We start from the raw sequence: 21,433 nt of genomic DNA on the forward strand, positions 1-21,433 counted from the left end.
TCTGCAGTGCTGCAATATTTTGAAGTCTTATAGAAACATCACCATTTTGTTTTGTGTTGAAGATGAGGTGTTTGAATCAATGGTATCACCTTTGTGCAGTAGCTGTGGGTGTAGTGAGATACTGCTCTGTAGTTTAGGATTACCAGCTGATGCTAAAGGTTACTGTCACACAGTTATGCTTTCTTGAATATGTTCCAATGGCAGTAAAACGTCAGGCATAAACAGCAGACCGACCCATGTCTTCAAAACTTTCCAGAAACTGTGTCACCCAGCGGTAGTCGGACAGGTGAAGAGGAAGTTCACTTACAGATATGAATCTCCTGCTGGCTGGTGAAGTCTATGGCTAAGCCAAGAGGCAAGGTGTCTTCATTTGTCACAGTCACTGGAAGATCAGCCCTGCTGGCATCCTCCAGGAGCCACAACTCCCAGTTATTCTAAAAGGAAAAACCATCACAATCACTCCAGTCCACAGATATATGAAGTAGTTTCTATTGACTAACATTAAGCATTAAATACTGTCTGTGTCTTATGAATTAAATGTGACTGTTTCTGCAACCAAGTCTACCTACTGGTACCTGAACCTAAAGCAACATCAACTGTTGCGCTACCAATATAGAGATAATGCTTTGCACAAGTCTGACGAAGCCCCCACGCGATCTATGACGTCACCACCGGTCTCAACAGTCACTGCCATCGGTAGTTCAATGTCGTCTGTTCTTTTGAACATTTACCTTTCGGGGGAAGTTTTTATTAATTTTTTCTTGACAACTCAATTTTTTATCTTATTGGTAATGACATATTATATATGAATCCCCCACTTAAAGGCTAACAGATAAAATTCTAGTGGTGTCAGTGAAAAAAAAAAATTCATGCCTTAAATCTTAAAAAGCTCAGTGGCCCTATACTTTTAACGAAGTACCTTATCTTCTTGCTTCGCTATGACGCTCACTTCAGTGGAAGCTGCTGATGATGCAAAAACAACGTCCCTGAACAAAACAGCAACAGTAAGACAAGATTTTAAAAGTTACACAAACTAAAAAAAATGACATGCAAAATAATATATTTCATTTTAAGATTCAACTTCATCTTTCCAGTTTTAACGCCACACCTATGACTCACGAGGGTTCTTACCAGTCCTCGATGTGACTCAGGAAGTAGCGGTGCTGTCGTTCAGTGCAGGTGCCATATACCAGATCACCAAAGTTGACATACTGAGTCTCCACTCTCTCCTCTTTTCTCTGGAAAACAAAACACACACACACAAAAAGGTAAATTTCTGATACACACAATCCAACAAACAACTGGAAGAACAACATTTTATTCTAGTGATTTAAAAAAGGGGCTTGATATAAGAATGCAAATTTAGAAGCCTATAAGGTGAGTTTGAATTTGTTCCATGAAACACCAAAAGCTTCATGTCACACACAACCTTTGTCAGTGTTCATTAATTAGTAACAACTGGCTTTGACCAGTCTTGCTTGAAATGTGGTGAAAAAAGTTATCTGTAAGCAGTCTACCTTAAGGTCCTGTCACATCTTGACGATTCAGCCGGCATATGCCGACCTCATTAGAAAACGCTGGCATAAGTCCAATAAGTTAAGGGTAAGTTTTTTATAAGTTAAGAGCAAGTTGACGCACGCTGAAACACGTTGAAGCTCGCTGATGTACATCCTAGTAAGCTGAGCTCCTCAAAAACTTTGGGCATGCTGAAAATTTTCAACGAGTGGCAGCGTGTGACTCACACGTCCCGCACATGCTGGACATCAGTTGTAGGTAAGCTATGTGATTGTTGGCAGATGTTTCTTGTATTTTACTCATCCGTCCATTAATGCTGGCCACTGATTGGCTGAAAGCTGTGGTCCGTACACAGAATGATCTCGGAAAATCCTTTAATTCGTGGCTGGAAACGTAAGCCTTGGTCCCACCGAATAATGAAGGCAGAAGAAGGAGCCACGCATGGGTGTGGGGTGATTATTCGAAGAATGACCCACATTTTGATTTATCATGTATCCACTATGAAGGTGCCACTATGTGCCGCTCTGTACCCCACATGTGCCGCGTAGCAGCCTCTAGTGAGCCATGACCGACCTGTCATTACAGCCTTGAATGGCTCGCATAAACCACGTAGTGCCATGATAGCGCCATGATAACGCCATGTTGGCGCACGTTTAGGCATGAGTTTGGTCCAAACCTCCAGCCCTCCCACACCTGGTCCCTTCAAAGTGTGGGTTTTCAATTCACAGATTCACAGCAGCATTTAAAGATGTCGCTTTTTTTTTTTCTTTTTTTTTTTAAACGCAGTCCAAAAATAGACACTCCAGCACAGTTCCGCAGTTGTGCGCTGTGCGCCAGGCTGCTGTCCACCTGTAATGCACCAGACCAGCTAGACCCGAACCACGGGTTCCTGGAGAGCCGCCTCTGTGCTCCTCGCTGGCTCCGAAGCTCTCTGGCTTTTCTTCTGCGGCTTTAAACACACAAAACTTTGTTTTTCCGTTTATTTCTGCAAAACCGCTCTTTTGCACGCACGCTGCTGTTGTCCTTTCATGGACAGCCGCCTCTGTGCTCTTTCTAAGTGGCTTCCTTTCCATCCATGGCTTGCTGGCTTTATTTTTTTCCCTGGCTTTAAACACAGTCATTTTTACAACGTGATTCCACTTTTGACTTTGTGTTCGTCCGTTTATTTCTGCAAAAGTGCTCTTTTGCGCGCGGTGCCATTCTGCATATAGAATGAGGTGGCCGTTTTATTATATACACCTGTGGATCATTTTCAGTATGTATGTATATATATTTCTTTATTTCTTCCGCAGCTTACAAGTTATCATGATACAACTTTTAACTTTGTGTTATCTCTTCAAAATCGGTCTTTTGCGCGCTCTCCACCTGTGCTGCTGCACAGCTCCTGCTCTTAGCTGCTCCACTGGAGTTATCTTCCATGGCTTTAAACACACATCCACTTTCACGCAGTCACCCAAATTTTAACTTTGTGTTTGTCCAATATTGACTGAAATATCACTGTTCTGTTAGGTGTTCTGCCTAAATGCTCGTTTGAAGCATGATGAGTCACTGCCTCAGTGAGCACACACAGCGGTGCTCATGTGATCCATTAATTCCAGATGTGATTAGAGGTGTTTTCAGCATCCAAGGTTTGACAGAAAATGATTAATCCGCTCCAAAATAATTATTTTATATAGAGTCCAGCGCACAGAGCAGGTGGAACTGTGTGCGCAAGAGGAGAGCTGTTCCAAAAATAGCCTCTCAGGTCCTGCGAAGGTGCCAGGCGCACGGATAATGGACTTTTTGCAGACTCGTAAGCACCACGCAAATGCCTCTAAGCCGTCGCAGTAACTCAAACACAAACTGCGCCACGCTGTTGTTGCTAAATTTCGAACATCTTGAAATTAGCGCCACGCTCAGAGAGGAGCCTCGTTAACTGAAGATAATGCCTCTAAGAGCCACTCTGAGCCACTATACTGCCACGACAGCTCATGAAACAAAACAAAAAAAAAAAAAACAGGGTGCATGGCTCCTTCTTCATCCTTCATTATTCGGTGGGACGGCGGCTGTAGTGTTGTAAAGCAAGTCCCTCTGTGTTTTTTTTCTGCTGCACGTGTCGCGCTCTGAACACACAGAAGCGCTGGGATGATTAAACTTTGCTCGTCGTCGCTGTGTGGTGTGATCATCAGACGACCTGACTGATCAGGGTGCTCACGCCTGATTAATGCGCTATTTAAACATTTCAAGTGCCATGGCTGTCAGTGATCACCACGTTGACAGATCACACCGACACACAACACAGCACTTCCTTCTGATCACACCTGAATGCTGTGGATTGGTGTTTTAAAAGTTTAATTAATCACAGCGTTGCATTATTCAGGTCTGTGATGACCTGATCAGGTCTGATGAGTGGAGCTGAAAGCAGCCGGTGCTTAAAGAGTCACAGCCCTCGATTCATTCACGGCAGCGTTTTCTACAGCCTGTCCACTCATCAGCACTCTGTACACAATGAAAATGGTCCACCAAGATAAAAAATAAATAAATAAAATTAAAAAATAAAATAATGTTTCATTACTCCGTTTCTCGCACCACACGGTGCAGTACCAACACGAACCACTGGGTGTAAACGAGGGTGTCGGCAGACGCTGGATAATCGTCAAGGTGTGACAGCTGCATTAATTTATTAGACGTACGACAGCGTGCGCCAGAGTTTTTAAAAAGGCTGGCATACGTAGGCTAAATCGTCAAGGTGTGACAGGGCCTTTAAAGGTTACACTTGATGGAAAGGTAGGTTAGCTACACCACCACGGAACCACTTTTAAGCTGCAATCCACTAGGGGGCAGAACATCTAGTGTGGCAACTGTGAAAGACAAATAATATTACTGAAAATCAGACAAAAAGATTACTACATTTTACAGTCAAGTAATAAGTTAAGACAGCACCAGTGATAAAGCAAGTGCAAACAGATATTTTATTGTCATTAGATCTACCACCTGACAGCCGTAGATAAGGCTGTGTGGGAGTATGAGAGGTTTAATACATTTCAAGAGCTAATACACAAGTGGATTTTGAGTACTGGCTGTACTCACAGGGATGGTGATCACCACCAGTTCAGGGGGCGTCTCAGGAGACCCATCTGCAGCAGCATACACCACTGCAAATACAAATGTTCTCAGCCACAGCACATCTAGAACTGTGAGAGACCACAGGGGGATAAAAACACATTAGCCACGGTTTGGAGTTGAACGTAGAATATGTAGTTGACAAGGCTTCAGTGATTATACAAATACCTTTGACAGGATTGTCAGGGCTGTAGAAACTTGGGCATGGGATAACTTTCTTTTCTTCGAGAACCTTTTCAAAACAAGACAAAATCAGTTACCAAGTTTGTCACTGGGTGATGCACTTTTCTGCAAGCAGAAACGGTTTTATTTTTAAATGCAGTGACTTGGATCCTTACTGGAGTATACTGACTGACAGTGGCATTCATTTTCCCAGCTGCCACTTGCTTTCCTTTGGGACTCCAGCAAACTGTGTGAAGCAAAGTGCATTTACTATACCAGAGTCATGTTGCAAACGAGAACAACACTGCAATGGAAAACTCGGCTCTCAGTTTTCAAGAACAAGAAAGACACACGGTAACATTTTTAATCACTCACTGCATGTGATGCCATTTACAGCAGGTAGCGTAGCCTGCACTCCCACACTGTCGTTAACATCCAAAATCATCATGCTGCCATCAGAAAGACAGACAGCCAACAAGGACGCCTGAGCAGGGTTCCACTTCAGGTCCTGCACGAAAACACCTGGGCCGACTGCTGGCTGCATTGAAGCAAAAGGTAACTTCTGCGGTCTTGTCTAGAAAGGCAAAAACATGACATTGGTGGGGAGGGAGCACAAGATTTATGCCATATCAACACTGAAAATAAGTTCACACTAAATTGTTTTGTAAACATAAATGCATGAATTGTTGGTATAAAATATGGTTTTGTTTCTCTTAACAATACACTGAGAAAAAAAAACAACAACAACAAAAAAAACTATCAAAATTTTTTAAAAATATTTTATTCACTGATAGCAAAGCGTGTATGCTGCAGTGGTGCCAGGTCAACCAAAATTAAAACAGTGACAAATCAGCTGTGTTTCTGAGGAAAGCTGTTGGACATGATCTGAATGAATCTTATACAACACAGATTATCAAACTTTCTGTAATTACATTTGCCAACAGAGGACTGGTGGAAATCATGTGATTGCCTTTGAATGTTCATGTCTGCCAATATCTCTCAAACAGTAGATGGAATTCCCATGAAATTTTGTGATGAGATGGGTACCTGATTAGGAAATTTCCTTTTTATTTCTTCCTTTAACCATGAGAGTTAACTGACAGAGGAGAACAAAGATTGTGTGACTGCACAGATCTGTCTGACTGTGGACGTTTGTGGATCACAATAAATTTTTGGAACAGTTGAAAAAATGTTGTTGGTGATCAGTCTGCCATCTTGTCTGTTTATTTCTTTCCAAACCCAGACAAGCACGCACACAAGAAATATACTCGCATGTCACAACTACACAGAGATGGAGGAGGCATGCATTTACCTTATTCACAAAAGTGCGGATGTCATAGAAGCCCAGGGACAGACCTGTGACTTCAAATATGCCACACACTGACAAAGTAAGCTCATCACAACTGAGAGCCAAGTGATGCACAGGCAGTTCCAAATCCACGTCTGCCACCACTGGTATCCCCTCCACTGCAACAAACAAGAGCATTTCAGATGGTGTCAGAAAATTACGGGACAATGTGACAAATATAATCTAACTGATGATCAATATGAAACTATACTGCTAAAAAGTAAATGACAACAAGTCAGAGTTGAGTGGTGTTAGTCACATACATACCTATTTTATTAGAGCTGCCATCAACTTTATCTGCAGCAAGAATGTCTGCTGTGTGGTAAACTTTTATTATTCTGTCAAGAGCAACAAAGGTTAACCCGTATTTGTTTGAGAGGACAAGTAAATTAGACCTGTCCTTTGGTAAATCATCAGGAGGCTCGAAAACTCTTATTTTCTTCATCTGCCGAAACTGGAAATCCTGAACAGAAAAAAAAGGAGAAAAAAAAAAAGGGGGGGGGGGGGTAATTTTCTTCACATCAACCAACAATTTAGTGCAAAAATGTGGCTCTAACTCAGCAACCACAACTCTTAATAATGATGATGATGATGCAAAGCGTGACAGCGGTACAGTGTTCTACAATGTGCAGATAGTCAATTTAAGTGCAGGTAGGCTGAAATTAAATATATGCATAATTTCTTGAAATATTTCATAATTTATGAAACTTGATCATCTTTAATTTAGCAAATGTTGCCTTGTTTTAGCTTTCAGCCTGACCTGGGTGGTGAACCAACTTAACATGCAGACACATTTCTCCAAAGTGCCTTAAATGATATTTTGAATATTAATGTAACATCCAACAACTATTTTCTATATAGGCTAAATATTTTGTGCGAGTCCAGTATAATATTTAGTTCAAAGTAAACTATAATATTTAGTTCAAAGTGTGCCTGTGAAGTGCAGCCAAGCAAGGAACAAACCATTTGTAACCAAACTAAAGCAATTGAATAGTTATTTGCTCATACAAGTATATCTCAAAAAATTAGAATATTGCGAGAAAGTACAACATTTGCTGTACAACGTCGTGAGAGAACAGAAAACTTTCAGAAGAGGTTGGGATCAGCAGTTTATCCAGACATTCCACTGTTAAAGGAGATTTTATTAATGAAAGACATGTGGACGGGTCCGCGCGTCGGGACGCAGCCGGCGTGGTGCGGCGGCACAGGAAAAACATCTCCGTGTTGATAACCATTTGTAAAAACCAGCGGCTTTTGATGGCTTTCAGTTGAGTGAGTATCTGAGAAATTGTTTAACAGCTGGACATGTTCCAACTTGTCCTTAAGGCTTCCAACGGAGGTGTTTTCCTGTGGCGGCGCCGGCTGCGTCCCGAAAGCGCGGACCTGTCCGCACTTTCTTTCATTACAAAATCTCCTTTAACAGTGGAATGTCCGGATAAACTGCTGATCCCGACCTCTTCTGAAAGTTCTCTGTTCTCTCACGATGTCCTGGGTTAACAGAGGCTTAAATTTGGAAGCTTTCAGCTCGAAACAGGCAGACAGCGGCGGCTCAGGGCGCGTCGTGACGTCCCGCTCCGTGGGCAGTCCTTAAAGCGACAGCAACAGTCCATAATCTCTCATCAGCTGTTAAAATTTTCACAGAAAACCAGCTGAATTTCTCGAATGATGTCCACTTCGATGTGCCTCACAGTTTTTGAAAAAATTCTGATCAAGCAAAGCGTCAGTCTCTCAGGAAGTTCTCAGACAAAGAGATTCCGACGGGAGGGGTGGACCACTCCTCACTCAAAGCCAGCCCACAGGCGAATGACGTAACCGACAGGCGTGAAAAAACTCTCGCATGCCCACAAGGGTTGAAGCTTGTCTGATGTAATCGCACATGATTCAAATCCATATAGTTTTTGAAAAAAATAAAAAGGTCCGATACTTTTCTAACAGACCTCGTACATCTATCAACTGTTTCAGAAGACTATAACAGGTCGGTTTAACATAAAAAAGGTAAATAATACTCACAGCCATACGCTCTTTAGGGTCTTAGCGGGGGAAAGCGAAAGAAAAAAATTAATCAACGAAGCAATGATCAAAGCATTGCTTCGATCTGCAAATCACTGCTTCGATCTGCGAATCACTGCTTCGATCTGCGAATCACTGCTTCGATTGGTTCAAGGTTCAAAGCAAAGCCGCGCTGCAGAAAAGTTTATTACAGACCCGCTGCAGGGTCTGTAATCAATGCGGAGAAATGATCATTTTCCTGACAAACACCCACAAAAACAACGGCCACTCTGAAGGACCGATAAGGGAATCGTTAAACAAAAAGGCTATTGATGTCGGTGGATCGAACCATTTCTTAACGATACCCGAAAGGAACCGGTTTTCGATACCCATCCCTAACCATGAATCTCTCAGTCTGATTCAATGCACAACCACAATAATGACAGACTGGTGACTTGACAGTTGTCCAGAAGACACTCACTGACACCTTCAACAAGGAGAGTAAAGGCCCCCTGACACTTGCATGACTTTGATGCACGCACTATATCATGCCAGAGAGTAAACTCGTCTTTAACGGGTGCAGACCAAGCGCTCCTCTGTGATTCAGGAAGTGATTAGAGCCGTTTTCAATCAATCAATCAATCAACAACTTTATTAATCCCACAAGGGGCAATTTCATTTGAGTTTTCAGCAGCCAACTTGCAGGGAAAATGATTAATTCGCTACAAAATTATTTTATATCTGCAGCATCCAGCGCAGAGTACGTGGTAGGCGGTGGAACAAAGCACAGCATCCATCTGGGAACACAGCGGGTGGGATCATCACAACGACGTGTGTGCAAGTGCGTGCATCAAGTGTCAGTGCATCTTAAGCCACAGAAGGTCATTGCTGAAAGGACTGGCTGTTCACAGAGTGCCGTATCAAAGCGCATTAATTGAAACTTGACTGTAAGGGGACTGTAAGTGTGGTAGGAAAAGATGTAGAAGGAACAGGGATGACACCAGCCTTAAGCCCCGGTCACAAGGCACTAACGAAGGACACCGAAGCCAAAATGAAACAAGAAATCTGGACTTACATTGACTTACGGAGACATCGCTTAACCGTCGTCCAGCTTCGTTTCTGTAGTTGGCGCTTCGCCAGAATTTTCAAACTGTTGAAAAATGTGAACAATCCTGACAACAACCTCAATTCGTCTGTATTCCGTTTTGCTTTCTGTCTTGACAGTTCCTCATCGTCTGCATAGTTCCCGTACTGTCAGTGTTCCGTTTGATTGTCATCCAACTTCGTCCAACCTCCAGCCTCTCTCTCTCTCTCTCCAGTCTCTCAATGTCTCTGGCTAAGACGTGCATGTGCGTGCACACGGTGTCAAGACAATGCTGCTGCGGGTTGCTGTGGACAGCACAGACTCGCTACAGAAATGATCACACGCTGGTGCTTTGTTTTGATTTTGTATTAAAGCGTCAAGGTCACCGTTCGCTTTGTTTTTCTTTTGAGAGTTTCGGTTTTGTTTTGGTCTTTTATGCGCTCTGCACTCGTAGGCTTTTTGGTGATGGGAGAAGTCCAGGCTCATTCATCCACTTTTTCTCGACGATTTGTGGCTTTGGGACTTTATTCCTTTGTTCAACTAACACTGTGTGCCATGTGACCTGACCATTAAGAAGACTGTCAATAAAGCATATTCAAGAAGTTGGAGTGCCTCACAAGAAGTGGACTGAGGCTGGAGTGCATCATGACCCACCATGCATAGATGTGTCCAGGAAGTGGGCTACAAGCAATACAGTCCTAGTGTAATGCCACTCCTTAACTAGAGACAGTGTCAGAAACAGCTTAAGGACAAAAGTAGCTGGACTGTTGCTCAGTCGTCCAAAGCCCGATTCTCAGAAGAGAGTAAATTTTCCATTTCATCTGGAGAAAGAGACCACTCTTCAAAGTGTCCTTAAATGGCATTTTAAGGCACAGAATCCAAGTTGCTTGAAGTATAGTGTGTTTCCAGGCTGTGATGATTTGGGGTGCCTATCCCAGAAGCCATAGAGCAGGGGTATTCATCTTGTTCCAGAAAGGGCCAAGAGGGTGCAGGTTTTCTTTGCAACCACCCACTCCACCAGATGATTTCACTGATTAACATCACTTTTGTTGCAAAGAAAACCTGCACCCTCTTGACCCTGTCTGAAATAAGTTGAATAACCCTGTCATAGGGCATGAAGCAGGGTAAATCCTGGACAGGAAGCCAGTCTACTGCAAGGTTTTGAGGTGTAAAATTGTAATCATTAAAGTTAAAAAAAAAATGCTCAAAACATTCTAGTTGACATATAATGAATAGAAAGAATATAAAAATTTTCACTTTCTGAAATAACAAAAAAATTGAACTTTCATGATTTTCTGAGATGTACCTGTACAGAAAACGAGCAAGTCGATGTAGCGAGGAAGCCTGCTACCAAAACAATTACCATGTACTGTAATACATTTCCAAGAAGAGCTGTCTTCCCAGTTGTCTCATGTAAATTTGAAAACTTTTACATCTGTCAAGGACGTAATAAAAGCATCGGAATTTATTTATTTGTCTGTCTGTTAGGATTACGTCAACACTACTTAACAGATTCTCATCAAATTTTCACCACAGATTTAGAGCATGGAAGACTCCATTTAATTTTGGAGGTGATCCGGATCCGGATCCAGATTCTGGATCAGGATTCACCTTATGTAGGCTTTGAAGGATTATGTCAAAACTTCACAGATTCTCACCAAATTTGCACCACATATAGATATTAGGTCATGGAAGACTCACTGAATTTTGGAGGTGATCCGGATTCTGGATCAAGATTTCCCTTTATATATGTTATGAAGGATTTCTTCAAAACTACGTACTTAACAGATCTCACCAAATATGCACCACAGATAGATATTGGGGCATGGAAGACAGACTCCACTGAATTTTGAAGATGATCTGGATCGGGACTGGCGGACGTCAGAAATCTCTTGTACGTTCTTGTGCTTACTGTGTGTATATTTTTGAATTACTTTACGTTTTATCAAGTTTATCTTTATGCGATGAAGAAACGACACAAATTATGTCTCAGAAAACATTTCATACAATCTTAATGAAGTTTCTATTAATTGATCTTTTTCTTATTAGACTTATATGTCCTTCTATAATTACATATAACGGGCTAATCGGCTAGCTAAAAGGAATGGAAGGGAAACAGTGCTGCTAGCTAAAAGTAGTTTACTCGCGCTAACAACTTTGTGAATAAAGAGCTTACCTTCATTTCCCTCTCGGGATAAGAACATGAATCCTCACTCATTTTGAAAGAAACACCTTGCTACTCTTAAAGCAAATTCCTGATATATTTATGGTTAGTAATCTCCCTAGCGCGCTTCATGGAAGGAAAGAAAACACGTCGCGCGTTTATGACGTAGGCGCGTGTTGCGTGACGTAGATAACATATCAGAACCGCCACTCTCCTTCGTGAAGACCCCCTTTAAAATTTACTTTGCCATTTCATACATGTAGTAAGTATATTCTACACTGAATTCATTTTTAAAACAATTCTTGAAAAATAATTTTCAAATGAAGCCTTACTGGTTTTACGCATGCGCAGTGACACCTAGAATGGCTGACGGATGTCCCCGCCCCTAATGTTGCTGCATGTCTATCATAAACGTGGTCTCGAATTAAGTCTTTAATGTTTGTCTTTTTTAAATATCAGACGTGAAGAAAAATTTTAATGATTGGAATAAAAGCCAAAATGTGTTGGAAACGTGCTGTATTTTAACGGGTGCAGCAAATAAAGCTAAATCATATGTACAACAACAGCAGGAGCAGGGCTCCTGAGTACGATTAGTCAGTTTTGACTAATGCATAATGATCACAAAACTAGAAATAGTTTATTGTCATGCAAGTTTCCCCATGTTAAAAGTTCAGGTTTTAAATAAATTAACTCCTCAGTGACACCCTGTTTGATCATCTGGGGAAAAGAGAGGAACCCCTGAGCAAAAGCTTGCTGTCTTTAACCGAACATTTTCTTGTCCTTCATCCTTATGTTTTTTTTTTTTTTCTTATTGTCTTTGCATGTGTTTTATTGTGTGGTCTCCCTGGATGTGAAAAAAAACCATGATTGCAAAGGCAGCAGCTAAAGCTTCAGGGTACCACTATGGGGCCATTACACATTTGTGGATCTGGTTACACACAGACAGATCAAAATGCACATTTGGGAATACCTTTGCTACAATAATGACCCCATATACCCATGGGCGCAATTTGGTGGGGGATGTCCCCCCCACCTTTTCACCCAGGGCGGACAGAATATGGTCTGTCCCCACCACCTTCTGACATATGTGTGTGTACTTGAAACATGCTATGCCAGTCTTATGTGCAAAACCATGTCAGAATAGTATCTTTGTTTCTGCAAGTTTGTATTTTTAGCAGCACTGACTTGTTTACAACACCTGTTTCTTGTTTGTCACATTCAGAATTTTCTGGGACTGCATTTGCCCATATTTGAAACCAAAAATAGCTGCCTCTACGGACTAGTGTCCATATGCTAATTTACTAAATTCTGAAAGTTAGAAAAGGAAATCAGAAAAGCTATCTAGGACCTCAGAAAGCCCATCTGCAATTATTGCTTGATCTCCAAAATCAATCTATGCAAGCGAAATTATATTCAGTATGAGTGTTGTCATTTGTGCCACTTCAAAAATTAAATTCATGATAAGTAATTTATTCTAAACTTATGATCTGTTGTTTTTTCAAACTTATGCAAAAACAAATCTTGAGAAAAAAAAATACAGTATGCGATAGTTAATAATTATTAAGAGCCTGTTCTTTCATATTTATGAATACATTTTACCACATTGCAGTTGTTGTTTTTTTAATGACAACTCAACCTATTATTCTTTTTGAGTTCTACACGTGGTGATACCTTATTTACACCAGGATGTTAATAAAATCAATGCTGGCTATTCTCAGAATAAAGTACTTATATCCACAGTTTCAAATTGTATAAGTCAAATGGTGTCCACTTTATGGTCTTCTCAAAACATCCATTGTTCTGGATGCTCAGAATGCATCTGAGCTTATCTAGAAACAGTTGGCTTATGGGGGCCTACAGCGGCCCCCAGACCCCCGGCTTATGGGCTTCGGCCCATAGGGCCTCGCACTTTGTCCCCCCCAATTTCTAGTTCTAAATTGCGCCCTTGCATATACCACTGCAGCCATCCACACTGGCGGACAAGTGGCACGAACAGCTGCTGTCTTCTTATTGGCTGCAAAAATTCAACCCTGCATCACATTCATTGATGAGAGCAGTGAGTTTCGCTCCTGGAAAAACCTACATCAATATGGTTTAAAACTTTCACGTGTATAAAAAACAGCGTTACATGAAAGCAAAAACGGTTTGGTGAAAGTACATCAAGTGAGTCATTCTTTTTGGGACAGCAATAGTTCTGCCACAGTATCATCAGCATTAGCTGATGATACTGGAAAGCAGAATCCTTTCCATTTAAAGCACCAGTACGGAAATGGGTAGATTCTTAGAGATCTGAAATTGTGTAAATTTTGTTATGCATTATTACCTGTGTAATCCATCCTAAAGTATGTGAGATGTTTCTTTTGGTTACAAACTTGATGTGTCATTAAAGATTCATGGAAGGTAAGAAATGCAATTTGTCGATCAGTCTAATACAGAATTATCTCCTTTCTTCTTTCAACTTTTTCTACTCTTGTGGGTAAATTGTTATATTTCACCAAATAATGAGAAAATACAGCAGTTGCGTAATTTTGTCACCTGCTAACACTCACTGAAATCTGTGCCTGTTGCTCTGCAGATGATGTTCATATTATGTCTTCATACTTTGATGTTTTTGCTTTTTCTGATGTATCAGATTCATTAATCGGTCCAGCCAAGGTGCCGAAACGATTTCCATGATAAAGGCCTAGTTCTTGAGCCTTTGGGACGGGCTGTAGAATTCTGGCCAGGTAAGTGCCAGCATGTCTTTGTCACATTAAGGGGGTCAGTCAAAGCACACACATCCACTGAAACTGCAGATTGCTCACTAAAGCAGTTCAGGCATTATTGTTTATAACTTGAAATGACAGGAATTCAGTGTGATTTCTGTGATTGTAGGTGATGGTGATGGGCGCAGGGGTGAAAGTGAGCCGGAACGCAGTGGTACGCCGTACCGGATATTCAGCCCTTTACAGCTGGAATGCAGCCGGTGCACCTCTGAACAGCCACTTTTCACCCCTCTTTATAATTGGAAAGGAAAGAAAAGGAACTTCCAGCAACAACAGCTTTATGTCTGCCTCCGGTTACTTTTGCATTTTTAAAGAGCTGGAAGTTTGATTCACGACACCAAACATAGATGCGTTTCGGAGTATGTTCACGGGAGGACAGCAAGCAGACACATGCGCATCACAGTGGGCTGTTGTTAGTTCATGTCCGTCCAAACAGGGTATGTGTTCCGCAGCCATGAGGTCCAGAACCACAGATCTCCACAGCCGCTCCAGTGGGTGGCCACACCCCCTGTCAGTTCAGCGCACACACCAATGTGTACACTCGTGGGGCACTTAGACAAATTTCACATCCAGCTCAACAGTGATCGTCTGCTGACTGTTGTCGTGTTAATAGTGCGACTGGCCACACATTTTCTAAGTGCCATGCGAGCAGTGTTAGATATTAGTGCGTGTCACCTGGAATTTGGCCAACACCTGCCTCTAGAGGGTTTGATGGGCTCTCACAGCGCATACTGTCTTTCAGTCACTGGTGTGTGCAAATAGTTGTAGCAACAGGTGTACGAGGCGTTAGAGGCAGCTACGATTTTACACATATTGCACACGATTCCTGCTTCATGTGCACTTCATGCGCAATTCAACCGAATTTGCACTATGTGTGAAGGGGTCCTTACTTTCACTCCTGGATGGGCACTGCCAATAGGCCTTATGACAATGATCCAGCTATTCTGCGAAGGATGCCCACCGCTTTCCACATTGGACTGCCAGTAAGATGTGCACGCATGACAGAGCAGCACTGCACATTTTCCATCTCTTCCCGCTTCACCCGCACCTGATTAGATCAGTCAGGTGTGTCCACCCAATCAGGAGCTTGGACAGATTTGGGTTCCCAGGTGTTGGTGCAGCGGAAAGAGATGGAAAATAGGCAGTGCTGATGGTTTCTGGGGATTAGGGATGAGAAACACTCATTTAGCCTGACACCAGTCTAACAGGTGTGGTCAGTGTGCATGTGCAGTATGCTCACACTGACAGTATTGGTATTTTTGGAGTAATTATACCATATGTAATGATCAGGAATGTTGTTTTTCAGCATCACTTTGATATTTTTACCAGGACAAGCACAAGGTTTTTTAAGGAAGAGTGCATGTTGTGAAAATAGCATCTTATTGATGATGTCAAATGCTAAATTACATTTGGCGAAAAGGCCGTACATAGAGAGTCTGAGGGTGCAGTACTCCTGATTCCCAATTTAAAAAAAAACTTGTTGGCATTAAGTTAAGTGTGAGTCTCTGTTCAGACTAAACTTAGGGCCCCTGAGGGGTTACTAAATGGGAACCTAATTGACACGCTGTAACTACTTGAATTACATGTTTCCAGTGAAACAAAGTCCAGACTTGTTTATCCCGTTTCAGTATTTACAGCTCACAGTGATTTTGCTCTTGTCCTCACAGTGTCTGTACATGTGGACAGAGTAAGCCTGACACCACAGTGACGTGGTCAAAAACTGTATGCGCTCCCCCTCCATCAAACAACACTTGTCACCTGGATGAAGACTCCAACATAACTGTTGGAATGACTTTATGCCAGCTGAAGGGTGTAGCTCTTGCACTTTTGTGGAAAGTCAGCTTCAACATTTTGTTCATGTGGACAAAATGTGGGCACGTGGACATGATCCAGCACAATCCAACAAGCCCAAATCAGTCCATTATTATGTTGGAGCTGCATGCATTTGGCGGTTAACAGTTCGGTCAGGTCTGGGAGAATGTGCTTGTGTTGCACTATGCCACATGCACCACCCCACAAAATCACCCTTGGTGCTGACTGGTGACCACCCAGGCACATTAGCAGTCAAGATGATAAAAGTAGCCATCTATCTGCTGCAGCCAGGTGATACCACGGCATCCCCTTGGACATTAGGACATATCTCCAAAGACAAAATGGTCCTGTCTGTCAGACAGAATCAGGTTAATGTCCATGAGAATTATTTTCAAGTGAAATCATTTCATATTTTTAGAGACTCGTACAAAGACTCACAAAGAAAAGCACAAACTCGATAACCAAGTGACAGTTACAGGATTTAAATTCTAGCAAGATAGTTTACGATTATTCAGTTTTTATTTTCTTGAATCAAACGTATTTTTCATATGATTTCCAATTTTTTTCTTTCATATAACAAAAACCTGTCTTTTTCCAGAATACAAGACAGAGGCAAGAAATCCTTTGATGTTAACAGGAGAAAACGTAAAGATATTTGTATTTCATTTTCACATCACATCGTTTTTGTCCAAATTAATTTGTAAACTCATGTGCATTTTTTATATAAGCAGAAGACAAAATGAACAGAATAGTCCATGTAAGTGTCTCATGTTGTGTCCTGATCTTTCATGTGTAGGTGAGCAACACTATTAATTTGAAGGAGATCGCTGAGCAGACAGAAGGTAGCGATCGGCGAGAGATTTGCAGAAATGCTGTTATACATCGAGTCCAAAACCACATGGGGAAGAAGCAGATGAGACAAAATTGTCAGCAGCAAACCAGCAGGTCGTGTGATGAAAGGTAGGTGGACTGACATGCAGCATGTTTCTGGGAGTCAAATATTGCCATTTTAAAGGTGCCCATTCCATTATAGAGAAGTTAATTATACATGAAATTCAGTGTTTACATGACATCTGCCAAGATCAAATTCTGAAACCATTTTCTTCATCCTGAAACCCAGTACATTATGTATGTCCAAAGGGGACCATCATCAAGGATGTGAACATAATGTGTCCGCCATCTGGTGGCAGTATTGCATCAGTATGTATACACAGATGATAAAAATTATGAAACTTGTTTTTTAAATTTTATTTAAGCATTTATTATTGATTCATGCAATTTAATCATCACAAAATACTAAATGTGAATTAACGACATGTTTATATATATATATATATTTTGAACAGGTGTACCTAATAAAGTGGGGAGTGTATAAACGCTTATACAATTCAGGCTAATTCAAAATGACTCATATCTGTGCACAATCAATGAATCAATCACAGTGACTTGAGAACACTGTATGCTCAACGTGCAATGATATTACTGTGTCATTAACAATCATTTTCTGAGATTTGGATAATTTTTTTTCCCCTCTCAACTGTAACAATTTCATTGTCCAAAATGCACCGCTGACTCAAAGATACATACAAAAGCAAATGACAAATGAAAGGAAACAGCAGTGTATGGTGAAGTCAGGACTTTTATTAGAAAGCATTTTTATTTTTCTGTATTGCATTTAAAGAAATCAGGAAATCCTGGACGACACAAATGAAACTGGTGATGGGAAATACAATGATGGGAATGAAAGTTTCAATTATTGTTTAATACAACATCAAAAGTGTCAACTTGCATTTCTGTTGTATATATTAGACATGCTTGAGGCAGAAGGCACACAAGCATTTTCACCTTTTTTTTTTTTTTAAATTATCATTATTTTACTTGAAACTTAGAGCGATATCAACACTGACGTTGTCCCATCCCAGTTCACTTGGTTCAAGCCCTGTTAATAGTGAAGGACATTACCATGATCAACATGTAGTTTGCATGGTACGATCCTGTTTTTTCATTCGGACCCTCGTGCATAAAGAGGTTACCAAAGCCAGACACGGCCCATGTCAACATGGACCAGCTCTTTTCAGCACCAAGGTATCAGTCAAATATCAGTCAGTCTTTGTGGCAGAGACACATTTATAACCAAGATGGCTGGAATTAACACAATCAAGTACCCCCGCTCTGGAAAGTTAAGCTAAAAAGATCAAAGCAAGCAGGAGAATGACAAACCAATTAGCAAGAGCACGGCAATTCATTTCAGATCTCCCATAGTGCACTCTGAGTCTCATAACCTATTCTGATTGTCAGCGCTCTGAGCACATGGCTTTTAAGTTGTTGTTTAGTCAACCTCCAATCTCCACAAAGATGCTCTGTTATTCTTGACATTTCATTTTTTATTTTTTTTTTTAAGTAAAGTGCTGGCATTTCATGTTTAAAGACACATATGTACATGTACGAACTTTTAGTGCATCTCTACGTGTCTGATGACGATTCAAATGAAATGTTACGTATTCCTCGCTTTGCTGTCATTAGACCAAATTTTAAGCAAACATTCAATAAAAGGCCAGAGCGTGTTAAAAAAAAAACCCCAACAACAACAACAACAAAAAAACTCACATAAAACACAACCTTACCCAAGGCAAGACTTCATTCATGTCTTTGCTAACAGTGACAAAGTTACCCAGAACATACACGGTGCATAAAGATCAGAGGTTTCATTAGGTAAAAGTGAGTGTTTGAATGGCATGCATTTTATGTTACACTTCTCTGTTTGCATATAAATCCTGGTTTACGATAAACCCTTAAAATAAGCAAATGATCTGAAAGTTTTGGCCGTTCTATAACCATTAATCTTACAGTAATGGGAGGTAAAAACAGCACAATCTAAGGTATAAATGATATATCTGCAGAGAAACAATCTCATGCTTTCTCTATATAGTCTTATATTCAGGGATCATTCAGATGAATGGCAAATATTACAGCGTTTGTCACAAACGGGGAAAAAAAATACAGTTTGCGACAAAGTATCACTGCTTTCAATTAAATAAACATTAAACTTTTGTACATACTGTAACATTACATACATATACAGAATATTTTCTGTCTGCCACCTCGACTAGGACATCCGCTTAAGGGTTAGCCACATTTTCTGAGTGTCTCGTTTTATAGTGCAACATCATTCACTTTCAAATTCATCCTGCACAAGAAAAAAGGAGGTGAAGCAAATGAGAGGCAAGAAACAAAAATGTTATATAAGGAGGTTAGTTGACCGTTTTCGATGGAAAGACAACATAAGAGTTAAGAAGATGGATGAAATAAGCTGAAAATGCAAATGCATGGATGAAAAGACACAATCTATATTTTAAGTTATTTAAGTAGCATCATTTAAGTAGCTTTTTATCTTAACTTTTGTTTACAACTTTTTAAAGATGCTGTCAACTCAAAATTGTGTTTTTATTATGGTTATATCTTTATTTTCACTAAATACTGTGACTTTATAGACTTTATTATCAATGCCCAGCCTCCAATCACATGCAGAACTGAGTTCCTCATGAACGTGGCTAAACTCGATTTTTTACTTCACTAATTTTAACAAGCCAATCATAGCCCAGTGTGTAAATGAACATGAGGGTGCAGACTCTGAGAAGACAGGCGAGGGATGCTCGAGGTGTAGCTCGTTGGCATAGGAACTTTCATGACTCTTACATTTTGAAATGAGGTACACTGAGAATTACGGCAATTCAGGTCTTCTTTAGCAATAAAGAGAATGTTTGTGAAAAAAAAACAAAAAACAAAAAATGAAATATTAGTGGTAGATTTATTTATTTATCTATTTTTGCATGTCTTAAAATAGTGTTTGAGAGTGAGCCATTTTTATAGTTAATTAGATAATGCCATTTGTTGTTATGAATGTGGGACAGCCCCAAAAGGAAAAATTCAGGTGTCCATTTTGCCGATGCTTCACCGCTACCAAAGTTACCTAATGCAAAGTGCTCCATGTTTCCTACTTTGACATTTGTCACAAAATGTCAAGACAAGTTGCAAAGATTTTAGATTAATCTAAAATCTATTTAATCCCAAGTCCCTGTGGCTTTATTTTGTGGCTATAGCTTTACTAGTTGTCACTTAGCAATATGAATCAATGCCTAATCATGTTTACAGCTAACATGAATTCACTAACATGTTAGCTAAACATAATTAGCACCCATTAACTAGCCAAATTCATAAATAAATTAATAAAATGTTTAGCCTTGTGCCAACAATGTTGGCTTGACTAACCAAATTGACATTATTAAATGATAAATATGGTTGCTGATCATTACATGTATTAAACTGGCTTAATTTCAGGTACAATAATGCAACAAGTGCTAATTAGCATGATCTAGAGTAACTAAATTCACAACCACTCTGTTAAATAATTACAGTGTCTATGTATAATCAAATCCACAAATAACAAATTAATAACATATGTCAGGAAAACAATGTTAGTTTTGGTTTGAGTGCTTAATCAATTCTGAATGTAACATTAATTCATCAAACTTGCCTAGACAGTTTAAAGTGATGGAACAAACTAATTTTTTTGCTCTAGAGACACTTAATGTCTACAAAAATTAAAACTGACTGTGAATTGTTTGTTTTTGGAAGATTTAGATGAGCAGTGAATTGTACAAAGTTATACTAAATACATAAGTATATCGTGACACTAAAGACCACATCAGGGTGTTGTAGACTGAATGCTGACTCAGCTCTATGTAGAACAGTAAAAGTTTGACTATAATAACCATATGCTAGCATTATTTTATGTTAACATTTTGGAATCTCATATCTCAAGACCTTATATAAGCTAACATGTGAGACCTCTACTTGATGACCAGGTTCACCCGGTTAGTTATTTTGTTATTTTATGTCAAAGTAAAATGTTTTCATGTTGCAGTAACTTGGTGCTGAGTTCACTTCCTGTCTTTGTCTGAACGTCACACATCTTTGAATGGTGGAGGAACATTTACCAGTGGCTGTTTCTGACTAGCGGAGGTAAACGTGGAGCTGTGTACCTTATAAAAGTTGATCTTACACCTCAACATCAGCCGTGTTTGATGATTTGATGCACATGTAAAGAGAAACCATATTGGAAATGGCTAGTTAGTTCCAGTTAGGATACACAATGTGCCCAGCATCTCCTAGCTTATTAACTGCAGCATTAACCAGACAACAGGGTAAAAATAGCCTACATGGACAGGTATTTTTATAATATCCAAAAAAAAAAAAAAAAATACATGTTATGTCACACAACCTTACATGAAACATTGTTACTAGCATTTCGTTTGGTTCTATCTAGTTGGTAATGTTCATTTTAAAGTGGAATCCAAAACCTGATGTTTAAATGCAGATTTTGCTTGGAACAAACTGCATGGAAAAAAAAAACAACAAAATCAGTTTTGAAGCCCTGGTGATCAGCAACCTTCAGTAAGGGTAAAGCATGGACATGCACACCAAAATTGTCC

At 40.2% G+C, this 21,433-nt stretch overlaps 1 protein-coding gene and 1 long non-coding RNA gene across 2 annotated transcripts in view; one reads left to right on the forward strand and one right to left on the reverse strand.

Annotated features, from left to right (window-relative positions):
- Positions 1 to 11,548, reverse strand: part of nup214 (nucleoporin 214) — a 71,425-nt gene extending 59,877 nt beyond the window's left edge. The window contains 10 exon segments of the mRNA XM_034192224.1: positions 308 to 434; positions 920 to 986; positions 1,132 to 1,238; positions 4,585 to 4,688; positions 4,786 to 4,849; positions 4,956 to 5,026; positions 5,155 to 5,353; positions 6,092 to 6,246; positions 6,395 to 6,590; positions 11,377 to 11,548. Of these exon segments, the coding sequence (XP_034048115.1) occupies positions 308 to 434; positions 920 to 986; positions 1,132 to 1,238; positions 4,585 to 4,688; positions 4,786 to 4,849; positions 4,956 to 5,026; positions 5,155 to 5,353; positions 6,092 to 6,246; positions 6,395 to 6,590; positions 11,377 to 11,418 (1,132 nt within the window). The 5' untranslated portion in view covers positions 11,419 to 11,548.
- On the forward strand, positions 180 to 20,734 carry LOC117529441. The gene is made up of 3 exons (XR_004566016.1): positions 180 to 191; positions 9,611 to 9,617; positions 20,661 to 20,734. It is a non-coding gene; the product is annotated as an uncharacterized LOC117529441 (long non-coding RNA).
- The last annotated feature ends 699 nt before the right edge of the window (positions 20,735 to 21,433 follow it).

The sequence above is a fragment of the Thalassophryne amazonica genome, chromosome 17, assembly GCF_902500255.1.
Source record: "Thalassophryne amazonica chromosome 17, fThaAma1.1, whole genome shotgun sequence".
Classification (NCBI taxonomy): domain Eukaryota; kingdom Metazoa; phylum Chordata; class Actinopteri; order Batrachoidiformes; family Batrachoididae; genus Thalassophryne; species Thalassophryne amazonica.